The sequence below is a fragment of the Hippocampus bargibanti genome, linkage group LG02 (genome assembly GCF_051943395.1).
Source record: "Hippocampus bargibanti isolate YZ-2025 linkage group LG02, ASM5194339v1, whole genome shotgun sequence".
Classification (NCBI taxonomy): domain Eukaryota; kingdom Metazoa; phylum Chordata; class Actinopteri; order Syngnathiformes; family Syngnathidae; genus Hippocampus; species Hippocampus bargibanti.
In genome coordinates, this window is record NC_142735.1 from 18,336,779 (window position 1) to 18,349,708 (window position 12,930).

The 12,930-nt window shown below is 39.8% G+C and overlaps 1 protein-coding gene across 3 annotated transcripts in view; it reads right to left on the reverse strand.

Moving 5' to 3' along the window:
* The window catches only part of LOC148901777 (uncharacterized), a 43,441-nt gene extending 37,389 nt beyond the window's left edge, over nucleotides 1-6,052 (reverse strand). For all 3 annotated transcript variants that reach the window (XR_016114174.1, XR_016114173.1, XM_088989787.1), the window contains exon 1: nucleotides 5,846-6,052. Coding sequence is in view for 1 of the 3 variants with exons in the window: in XM_088989787.1 (XP_088845913.1) it covers nucleotides 5,846-5,870 (25 nt within the window). In the remaining 2 variants the exon portion in view is untranslated. The remainder of the gene's footprint in view (nucleotides 1-5,845) is intronic.
* Between the last annotated feature and the right edge of the window lie 6,878 nt (nucleotides 6,053-12,930).

The following is a 12,930-nucleotide window of genomic DNA, read 5'->3' on the forward strand; positions in this document are numbered from 1 at the left end:
TATAAAATAATAAGCCAGTTAGCAGAAGAAGCCCTGAGACTTTTCTTTAAAGAGCTTGCATGACCTTTTTTTCAAAGAGCCATTCTGTTAATGTGTTAAGAGAACTTTGTGAATCCACGTTTTTATGAGCCATTTTGTAAGTGTAATGAAATGGAGATAAGGAGGTGTGCATGTGTGTGTGCGTGTGTGTGTGTGTGTGTGGTAGCAAGCACGTTAGACTTGCATTCTTGCCACGCCATTTCTTTTTCACTCCATTTGGTGACAGATTGGGTTGAGATATCGTATCGAGGGAATGGCAGCGGTGCACCACTCGTAAGCGTTACAAAGTCAGGATGAGGTTTCGCACCTCGCCTGACGACCCAAGTCGACCTGGTCCCTTCACTGAACAATTTTTGTGTTCGGGCCTCCTCTTCGGCATCTGTGATGGCTCAGTTTGAGAAACTGTCTCATGCACTCGCCCCATGCAAAAGGCTGTCTTTTTAATCAAAAAATACTTAGTGCCATTGCCCTTAGAAAAAAGGAGGGGTGATTCTTCTCCACTTAAGTGTGGTGCGTGGCAAAAGCAATGCCAAAGTGCAGTTCAGTAGTGTTTCATTTTAAAGGGCAAAACATTTGCATTCAACTTTGTGCAATACATTTGAACTGAATAAAAACTGAATTGAAAAGTTTTTTTTATTTTTCAATTTTTAGGTCCAGTGTAAATATTGATGTAGTTCCTCCCATTCATACATTTATTTTAAAAATGGTTATAATGGTGGTTCTTGGGGAGCGAATATTTTTATGTCATATTTTGTGTTACAAAAAAAGAGAATTATCAAGTTTTTTTTTTTTTAATTGTTCTTGAATTTCTTTGCGAATCCAAACACAAGGAACAGTGAATGCAAGCAGCAGTCCTACATAGATGTATTTGCCCCTAGCATATCCCAGCATAACTGAAGCATTACTAACTTATTTGAAAGTAGAGTTACCAGTTTGTTCCACAATTCTAAAACACATTTTCAATTAGCTATACATATGCAGAATCCATCTTAATGAGGACATTGTTCATGTTAATTATATCTCAATGAAAACCTCAAATAATTTTAACAAGCTAGCAAAACGCTAGCAAACTACTCAGTACATCTGTCAATCTCTATAAGTGATTAGAGGTCACATAGTTGCAAATATCCCCATTGTGGGACTATTAAAGGCTTTATTATTCTTATTCTTAGTAGTTTACAAGGTGCAAGACACCTCCCACACTTGGAAAATAGTATAAAATAATAAATAATAAATTCCCAATTTACAGTTGAATTATCCCAGTGAAAGTTAATTTTAACTTTTCATGATAATATGCATGCGTATGTCAGTGGCCTTCTGTATTCAAAGGTTTAGAGTTTGCAACACCTTTTAAACTTCCACCTGAGAAATTGAGACATACCTGGGGCACAAACGAAAAAAATCTTGCCATGACTTTGCCATACACCGTCCCTATAAACCAATGAAAAAGAAGCAGACATATCATTCAGTAATGATATGGCTTTAAAATATGCTTTTGAGCCTCATTTTTTTACTTTACTTTGCACATAACCATCTTTCTCATGGTACCTAAATTGCCCAAATCATCCAAACCTCACCTGCCTTTTATGATTTTCACAGCAAAACTAATTTGCTCTAACTGTAAACCTATTCTGAGCGAAAAGCATCCGAAACTCATTCCTATCCAAGTGTGTGCTTCAACGTCAAAGTCCATCAAATGAGCACCTGTGGTCGGGATGCGTTTGAGCGTGTGCCCATGTGCGCGCTAGCCCTGTTGTCATCCCAAACAAATGCTGATTGACATGCTGCAGACTTTCCAGGAGCGAGCGGCGTGGTGTGACGCGTGACAGCAAGCAGGGCTCAGACATGTGTTGTGATGTGTTCGACATTCAGCGTTGACTTGACGAACACATTTTCACGCTAAACATACAAAGCAAAGTCAACAAAGTGGAACCAGCCTACACACACTGATTTGAACACTGAAGTCCTAATGATGAAGTATGAGCAGGGGTGAATTGTATTTACAGATTCTGTCAAATTACCTTGATGAAATTCTACTGACAAATTGATGTGACCTAAATTATAAATATGCTATTGAAATGTAGCCCGGAGAGCAAACTGGCTTCATCAGGATAAGGCCTGAAATACGAGGGGACTTTAATTTGACAGTGTGAAATTGGAGCACCTTTAGAGGACATAATTTCTATTTTTCTCTTGTCAGCAGCAGTCCACATTTGTCTCATGAATCTTTTCCTTTTTCTTCTTCCCCTGCTCCCCCTCTAAAAAAAAAAAAAAAAAAAAAAAAGGGAAAGTACAATGGAATGGTGGCGGGCATCATCATTATTTGAAATCCTCCAGGTGAGGACACGAAAGGCTGCACCAACGTAGAGCCCTTTTTATTTAAAAGAGACAGTTTTTCCCACGTCATTGTGTGTGTATGTATATATATATAACTATTATTATAGTTCAACAGTTCGAATTTTAAACAATCGTTCATTAAAAAATCGTTTTGAAATTTAATAAAGAGAATTATGAAAAAAGAAGCTTACTATTTTGAGGATTCTTTTTCTCTTTCACGCTCCTAATTCTAAACCCAATCAAATTGAAAGAACAAGAAAGAATACATTTGTGCTTATTCGCGATGATGTCATGTGCCGATGATGTATAATAATGTTGCATTATCTCATTTTCTGCTCTCAAAAAACATAATAATAATAATAACAATAATAGTAATAGCAATAATAATAATAATAATAATAATAATAATAATAATAATAATAATAATAATGTTTTAAGTTCTTTTGTGCTTATTTGTAATTTTTTACATTTTTGGCAAGCGAAAGTCTTTTTCACAAAATGAAAATACTCTTCCATTGAAAAAAGTGTTTGTTGAATTTACTCAATTTTATTTTGCTGAGTGGGTGCACGAAAAAGAATGATCTTGATTCAGATTTCTTTTAAGTAGACTATATGCATCTAAATAAAAATTGTTATTGTGCATCGAAATAAAAATTGTCATAGGAACCTGATGATTTTTATTTGTGCAACTACTTGACAAAATGAAATGGAGTAAATCCAACACACCATTTTTTTCAGTGATAAGGTACATTCATTGATCAATTTTTGTTGGAATGAAATACTGAAAAATCTACATTGTAATTAAACAGACACTCGACATTTTTATTCTGTTTTATTAGAAGTGATCAAGTAGAATAAATTTCAAAAACTACCAAGAATGCAGTACAAGCTAAATTTTCAAGTATATTTTTTCACTTTTAATTTTGACAGCAGGAACTTGAATTTAATTAATCACATTCAAAATCTATAATATGAGAAAACAAATATTGTACTGTATATTTGAAATATAATTTCCAATTAATTTCCAAGCGGTGGACAATTTTTGAGCAGCATTTGAATGAATGAACTCTTTCTCCAATTTACTTAAAAACATCTGTACTGTGCTCTCTTTCATGTCATAGTTTGCTGGAGATGCCATCTGTTTTCAAATTATATTGATTCAGTTTCATGTTTTTGTTTTTACTTTTGTAAAACGTCTATCAAAAGCAAAGAAATTCATGAGCACTTGAGTTAAAGGTGGCCCACTCTTTCATTTGCCTTCTTCAAGAGACTTTTTTTATGGCTGTCAACCATTATTAGTATGCAAACTACAGTTGCTGATCAAAAGCAAACATAAAAAATAAAAAAACAAACAATGGAGTCCGATCAGTACTGTAGTGAAACTCGTCTCACTTTGCAACAATGAAAGTCCCGTGCCATCTGCTTGTCTGATTCTACCATCAGCAATCTCCCATCTTCTGATTGGCACACTTGTTCAACATAAAACATATTTTTGCACTACACGGAACTTGTGACAAATACCATTTCTTTTTAAACGTCGGTAAACTTATTAAGAAAATTCATCAAAACGCAACATCAATTTGAAGTGTCTACTGTCATCCGTTTGGCTCAAATAAATAAAACAGACATATTTCTTGCCTTTGTTTTTTGTGACTTTGTAAAGCAATCAATGTGGCCTTTTCACCAAAATCTCTTTACCTCCATCCCCACATTTGAAATGTGTGAAAAAGTAAAAATATAGCAAAGAGGAAAAAAAGTTAGCAGTCATCCGCCTCTTTATGAGGCTTCCAAAGAAAACTCTCTCACATGATTACTCAAAGTTAACCTTACGCATGGGGAGAGTAGAGGGTGGAGGGGGGGCTGTTTGAAGACTTTCCTAGTGTCATACTAGCAAGCGCTTTCAACTGCAACGACTCAAACAGACTTTCGTATGAAGCTGTCACATCACAGTCATCTCCAAACTCCACATTCCGGATCAAAATATTTATGTAATAACCCATTCTCATACAGAAGTTTGTGTTATTTTATTTACATCCGTTTCCCAATATTCAAGCCGGCGGAAAAAGAAATAAAAGTTGGTCGTGCTCGGCGGACATCATTCAGACGATTTAGGATCCGACACCAACTTGCGTGTGTTTTTATTTGCAACGCAGGGAAAGGGGTGGGCGGGGTGCCTTAAGAGAGAATCTTCAAAGAGCAACAGCTCCATCTTTTTCCCCTGTTCGCCTAGCAACAGCAGCCATTTTGTCTGCATTTGCATTTGTCGAGGCTGTGCTCTATAATCATGGCATATTTAAAATACTGTACTTGATTTCTTTTTTATCTTTGCCAATTACAAGTCACCCTTTTTGGGGGGTATTTACATTCCGCACACGATTTTAAGTCAATACTAAAAGATTACAAGAATTTTTTGGGGGGCTTCTACAGTCCTACAGGGGAGGTGCACACTCACATGGGCTGATCCCTTATGGCTGTTGCTGTCAGTGCCCGATCGTATTTGAAATTTAGCTGGCCCTAGGTCACCTCGCCTTTACTCCAGCAGGACGTTCACCATCCTTCCCGGTTCTTCGGTCCGAGCTTGAAGGGCCAAAACGACTCAATCGTCTTGGTCTCTTTGAAATGTCCAAATTCACTACGATGCCATCAATTTGTTATAATTCCTCCAATTTTCACATGTCTGGAATTGTTGACTGAGAAATATATTTTTCAACACGTTTGCGTAGTTGGCATGCCAAGAGGATAGTTTTTTTTTCTCTCGCGCTGTCACGTATGGTCACCGGTGACTGTGAGACAAACACACTTCCTGACAACATGGTTCTTCAGCACAGTATTTCACAAGCTGCTCGCTCGGCTTGACCCTTAAAACTACTGAGACATGTTCATTTCAACTTCTTTCGTCAGTGCGATTGGATGTTACACACATCTGTCTGTAATTTCATTTTTTTGCACCTGTCCCCCCCCGAAAAAAGAACATCACTGATATTCACAAGTACTTCAGCCTATCTATAGTTATCCTGTAAATTATATGCAATGTCATTGTTGCCAGTTTTCACTTTGTTCAAATGTTGATGAGTCAGAATCCTGTTGCAAATATCTGAAGTTTAGCTTATCGATCTGACGTGCGAGATATCTATCATGGCAAGCACAATACACATGATTGGCAACATTGACATCATTTGCATTGGCGAAAATGACATTGCCGAGATTATAATTCAGGTTTCACTGGGCAAAAACTGTCTTCCAGATTTCACCTTCTCATTCATTCACATTCTGTTCCAGAAATTGTGAGTGACACATGATGATTTCAAATGTAATTAGGACCCCTCAAATAGATGTTGATCCGGCTAGCTAAAGATTCAGTACATGTCAAATCTGCTTGCCATAGATACCCAATTTGGTGCCCCCACCTTATCACCCACCCCCACCCTAAAACCCACACATATATGGACATGTGAGCCTACAGACTCACCTTCACACTCCAGGAACACATCCATCCACAGAGAGAACCCAAGCTTCAGAAAATGTCCGTGTTCTTGTCACACAAGTTCATCACAGCAGTGGCATGGCAGTGGCTGTTGAGGGGAATTAGGGGTCCATGGGACTGGGCTGCAATTTATTTTCCCAAATAGGGGAAAGGAGCCCGAAACGATGCGCAGGTTGTGAGGGGGACACAGAACTAAATCAGGGCCCAGCCCTCAGGCCCTCAGAATGGGGAGCGCCATGGGAGCAGGAGGCGTCTCTACGGCCAGGATTTTGGGGAAGGATTATGGATTGAGACGTACAGCTGGGAGGCTAAAGTTACACTTTTCATTAGCACGACCGAGGGGGTCCTGCCTGCTTTTGGGAAGCCATTTGGGAGGACCTGGCAGACCCCCTTCACCCCACCCGCCACCGCCTTCCTTTCCTTCTGAATTGTTGTCGTTCTGTAAACGCATTCTTTACCTGAGGATAATTCCTTTTGATGAGGCCAAAACCGGAAGGGACGTTCTGTTCTGCTTTTTTTAATGTGCCAAGAATGAAAAAAAATATGAAAAGGGGCGGGTGGTGGACGGGTGTGTGGCTTTGTGAAAAGTAGGCATTCACCAAAGGAACCAGAACAGGGAGAGAGAAAGAGAGACAGAGCGAAATAGAGAGGGGGGTCAGTGAGAGAGAGAGGGAGAGCGCAGTATGCCCCCTTCTGGCTCTTTTCTTCTCCAACTCTTTTCTTCCCTTCTTTCCCTGCCGTTTGGAGATGTGAAGAAATGTCTTTTGATCAGCTCTGACAGAGGCCGGGCCATGTTAAGAGGCTTGCTGGCGGGTGCTCTGCCTATCCGTGCAAGGCAAAAATGTCCCTAATAAGAGAGTAATAAGCTAACGAGTGGCGGGCGTCCGTCTGATCCGTGTTGTGGTGAAGGGCCTGTGCCAGAACACTGACGTCTCGCCGCCTTTGGAGCACGTTGGCAGGTCAGCGGTTTTCACCTGCGTGGACGCTCCCATATGCTCCCTCACCACTGGCACAGGGAGCCCAGCCTGAGTTCAATCTCCACAAACTGGTGGCTAATGCTATTCAATTTTCAATTTTGGGATTGGTTGTTGGAAGTCTAGAGCAGGGATGTCAAATTCATTTTTTGCTGCGTGCCATATTGTAGTTACGGTTTCATTTAAAGGGCCGTTATGATTTTGGGAAAGCCATTAGAAGGTTTAATCCTTTCCACATATTACATATAGAATGCACAACAAATTAATGAATAACTAGTTTTCGAATCTGAAATAACGAATAATGAATGTTATTGTGGTTTACATGGGACAATTTGAAATTTTGGTTCGGACTTTAGCAAGCCTCATGGCACTTGCCATGCTTGATTTATTTTCGCGGGTCAAATAAAATTATGTGGCAGGCCAAATTTGGCCCCCGGACCTTGACTTTGACACCTGGAGGTCTAGAGGTTCTGATTCAACCATTTTGTTTGGGTGAAAGTAAATACCACAGTCTTCAGGGACGTTTGCAGTTAAAATACCGAAAACATGTCAAGGTGGTGTAGTGGTAGTAGTATGATTGCTAACCACAAAAGTAACGGGACAACACAAATACAACATATCTAATTTAAAGCAGATTCTTTACTTACAGACAGTGTACACTGTCTGTAAGTAAAGAATCTGCTTTAAATTAGATATCAAGTAGACAGGATGAACTCAGTACAACGACAAATACAACATTCATGTTGGAATACTTGGTTGCTAATCCTTATGGCCTGAATTCTGTCACACATCTATGATGTCATCAAAACGCTGCATTTCACTTTTGATTGCCACTGTATTCGATTCCTGCCTTCTGCTCCGGGCACTTTGCCTTTGGTTTTGTCCCTTATAAGTGAAATGACTGCTCAGTCGCATTTAGGTCAGATGATTGATGAGCAATTGCATAACTTTCCGCTTGTTTGCTTCCAAAAAAAAAAAAAAAAAAAAAACCCTCACCGGTTGCTTTTGCAGTATGCTTTGGGTTACTGTCCATCAGCGCTGTGTGTGATTCTGAAGTTGGTTGCAGAAGGCAAACCGTGGAGTTTTCCAATGCTCACAACGGAGCTTTTGCTTTATCAGATTGGCTTTGCTCAGAACATACAGTACAGTGCAAAAGTCACTGCTAGCTTTGTTGTTTTAATGACCATTTTCACAGAGGTCCATCTGACACAGTTAAAGCACACACACACATACCTGTACAGGCAACCGGTATTAGCTAAGCTTCTATTCCATTTCCATTTAATAGAGTCAGGATCATGCCATTGCCAGGCCTTTCAAGCAACTGTTCTTCATTTTCGAATGAACATATAGTATGTGGTTGTTTGAACGTCATTACGGTGGTCGCATAGTACTTTATGTAAATTCTATAAACAACTTCTTAAAGGACAACCGACACCATTCTTCGTTTCCGAACTGACATCAGAAAAACGTTTTAGAGCATCAAAAATACCCACAACACGCGGGCTGATATTTTTAGTCAAACGCAAAACACAAATAGAAATGACTTCAAGTTGCCACTAATGAGCTCAAAACTGGAGAGATTCAGAAAGTCCCGCCCCCATGTTCGTGACGTCTCATCAGGAACCTCCTTCACAAACTTCACAAACCTTGCTCCAGAATCAAAACAATGACTTCAGAGAGTTCAGATTCGGAGAAAATCCTTTCTTGTTACTCAACAAGTTATGAATATGATTCAAATTGTTCTGAAGAGGAAAGAATAGTTTGCGATCGATTAAAGAAGTCCTTCCGTATCAATTCGAGCCATATGCAACCGACGAAACTGGTGAAGGACTCGACATATGAAGCATATATGAAGCTCCGTGAATTAGCAGTATAGCATCAATTTTGGTGATATGTGTCATATTAAGACATGAATAACAAATAATAAGCTACAAGATGTCAGCGTAGATTGTTTAATGGTGGTGCATGCAAAAAGTTGTTTAAAATTTTAAGATGAAAAGTTACAAATTTACGTATGAATGGCCTTCTATACAATGGAGTTCATAATAAGAAAATTTTAGTGGATCGCAATTCACATCAAATCAAGAATTTTATCATGGGCTCAGGAAAAGCATCCGTGTTTGACTGTCGCAATGATACATATCAGGTTTGACTGTCATCGAAGCATCCTTTCGGCTACACCAACGAGCTCTGTCCCCGTTCTGAAGAATGCGATCATCTTTGGCTTGGAAGAGCTCAATTTTACTTATATACGTTCAACAAAATAATTTACGAGCTGGATGATCAGCCTCGAGAGGAGCAGAAACAACACGAGAGGATAACATCGGTTATCCATCGCTAACTTCGGTTAGCTCATTGTTCTCCTTCAGCTGGTGCTCTACGGCTACAAGCTAACAGCAGCTGGATGTTTGTCTGATCGGTTTGCTCCACTAATATGGCGATTGCTCTCTTTCACCACTGGAAGCAACTTTCTACCCATTGTCAGGCTGAGATGATGACAGTGGTTATCCAAACGGGGAATTGCTAGCTCCGGTTAGCTCTCATTCGCCTCCGCCTGGTGCTCTACTTCTCTGATCCATTGGAAATGGCTGGTTTGTCCACTGAGAATTTGTATAAACTTACACCTTCTTTATGCGTGTTACCGCAATTGGCCGCCACACAACGATTCACTATCGTGTTATTTATATAGTTTTCCTTCTTATTTCGCGATCAACACAGTGTTTTTAGACGAAACAAAGTACCCAAAATGCACTGTGTATTGCTTTCTCGGTCAGGGGAGTTCCGTCACTTCTGGCATTGTCATCAATTCGAAAACAAGACATCATGAATATTCAGCGCAGATTTTAAAAAGTAAAATACAGTAAAGTCTCGTTATATCGATATTCAAGGAAATCTGAAAAAAATATCGATATAACCGGGACTATCGATATATCCGACCCTGTTTGCATGTAATTTTCTCCGTGCGTGCATAGAAATAGTATCGATATAACCGGGACTATCGATATATCCGATATCGATATAACGAGACTTTACTGTATATCTATATGCGGTGGAATCGGTGTAAAATGTGGTCAGTAGAAGTCATTTGAAGTGATTTTACAAAATTTGGACGCAACTTGTCAGGAGGTGTCGGTTGTCCTTTAAGGGACACCAAGCAGAAATGGTGACTTGATTTTGTGACTGGTGAGTTTGTATTGCTTGCTTATGATTGTACATAAAGCTAACTGAAGCCTAAGAAATTGCGGCGAAATTTTGAATTTCTCGACGGCCGCAGTTTAGCACTGCAGACTGTTGTTGTTTACATTGTGAGTCTTACCTTATAGAGAGCAATTTATAAACGACCAAGAGGTAGATGTTTGCTTTCCAAAATAGAGTTTCAAGTGCAAGGGTTCAAGTGTTAGTTTCAAAGTTGTGTCATGAGTTCAGAGTGGCATTTTGAGCTATCCTTTGAAAAGTTCTACAATTCAGTGTGAATATGATGTGTTGGACCTGATCTCATCTGTCTTTGTAAAAGCAAACACCTGAGTTTTGGATGTCATCAGAAAATATTGGGTTACCTAATATTTTGTCCGTTGTTGGAAAAATAATCAAGTGTCTGTTCGCTTTTGGACACTGCCAAGAAAATTGCTGTCACATTTCTTGCACAGCATCAACTTGGTATTTTTCCACTGGCACACGCACACGCACACGTACAAGCACACACACATTTACACATTGGTCTCATTGTGCTTTTGAAATGGTCACATATCAAAGGCTTGTGGCCCTGCAGGGTGGATTCAGTGTTGAAACCCAACAAGAAGAGAGTTACCGCTTCTTCTCATGGTCTCGTCCAAATAAACACGTCACCTCCCCGAGAGTGCGGGACCACGCAACAGTTGACAGCCCATCTCCGCACATCCGCAGGTGTACTAGTCAGCAGTTCGGGCCTCAACGCAGGCTTGTTTCTAGGCCTGGCACGGTTGTGCCAAGTCCCGGCCAGCTCAGACTTGTATAGTTTGTTTGCTCAGGTCCCGGACTCAGTCGGCGCTGGTAATTACGGTGCATGGGAAGCCGATTAGGCGGCCCCGGCGATTGGGGCAGGGGGGGTGCAGCCCCACACCCAGCGGGGAGGGGAGTCCTGCCACGGGAGGGACCAATCATGTGTGAAGCCTGGATGCCGAGCCCGGGCAGTCGTTTCAGTGGGAATAGGCTTGGCGGCCGGTTCAGAGCGCCGCAACTTTCACGGATTAGTCGAGACGCTATTCTGAAGACTGAAAGGCCGCGCACAGCACGGAGGCGGCATCAATGCACGCGTGCACGCACACAAACACGCAAGAGCTCAGCCGGTCGGCTGGCCCAGCTCAATGCACACAAAACCCACTGACAGCTGGGAGGAGGGCTGCATCCGTTGCAATATTAGTAGAGCAATAGAAACTTTTAAATTTGAGCTCAAGTTAAGATACTTTTGAGTTATTTGTGAGGCCCCACAAATTAATCATCTGATATTAAGCCTTTTAAAAATAAGAATAACTGTTCAAAGTTGTGCCAATTTAGTATAAGGCTTCAATGAACAGGCCTATTTTCTATTATAGAGTACACTGCTTTTTTAGGTTACTAGAATAGAAGCTACAATAGTGGCTGCAGTTGCGTTATCTATCCACAAGATGGTGCTACATTAAAGGGGATACAATACAATGCATCGAGCTTTCACAACCAAAATTTTACAAATTTTACAAAATTTTACAAAGAATTAAAAAAAAATCTAATTATTGATTCATGTATAAGGCACACCGCATTATGAGAAGCACTGTCAATTTTGAGAAAATATAAGCTTATAAGTGTGCCTTATTTGGCAGAAAATATGGAAAATCATTTTCAGAAGATATGAGCAGTTGGGAAAAGATATTCATGGCTGACATAACTTATATGCAACTTATATGCGGTGTCAGTGTAAACACAGCGGATTTGATTCACCATTTGAAGCGTTTCCTCTCAGTCCCGTTACATTTAGCATAAACGAAACATGCGGTCCACATGTCGGAATTATATTGGAATCGCTCACTGGAGTGCATGCAGGAGATTGTACAATGATGATAAATTGGCTGCTATTCCCCGATTATACGTCTGTTTGTGCCAACTTTCCTACCCCCCCCCCCCCCCACACACACTCACACAGCCAGGTGTTGGTCATGATAATAATATAATAATAATAATAATAATAATACATTCAATTATTTTAGATATGTGATCCAGAGGCTGTTTTTACATTTGTGAAATTAATATGATGACATTCTCTACACACATCAACAGAAAACCAAAAAAATATTTCATCACCGGCACCAAAACTTAGATAAGCTCTTAGTTGTTCTAATGTCTCGTGTACTTTCTTTCAGCAAATTGTCAGACATGCTAGAATCATTTAAACATGCTATGTACTACATAAATGTATGGCCTATTTATCAAGTCTAATGTCAGTTAAAAAAAAAAAAAACAGGTGGTGCCCCGGTAATGGCCCGCAGACCATGATTACGGACATGACACTGCTTCTCGGCTCCCTCTTGTGCTCTAATCAATTATTATCTGGATGGATTACAATTGTGGACTTCCTGGAGGCTGTTGGCAGAAGCCACGTTGCCCACGGTGAAGACAAATCAGCATTTTGCACTCAAACATTTTGTTCAATTTAAGTGTTGTCTCTGCTCGGCGGCTTTGGCAGCTCCAACTACTTTGAAGAAGGCAACCGCGTGTTCTTTTTTTTTTTAATTAATTGCTATGGTTCTTCATGGACATTTCGGTAATTGGATAACAGCCATGATAGTTAAATTGATTTCAACATATAATGGTGATTTAGAACCATGATGGAGTCACTCAAATGGCGAAAATATATATATTTTTTATTTTTTTTGTGGAATTTGATGGCTCTTCAAGTGTCTCTCATTTTGGCAGTTTTGTACACTACAATGTATTTTACTCAACAAAATAACTCAAACAAAAATTAAAAACATTTTCATCCACGACATTGGGTATGCTTATCACAGTTGATCACTGTAAAGTGAAAATTTCAAAGTTTGCCTTTAAGTAAAGTCAACTTCCTGATTTTAACTTATAAGGATGGAT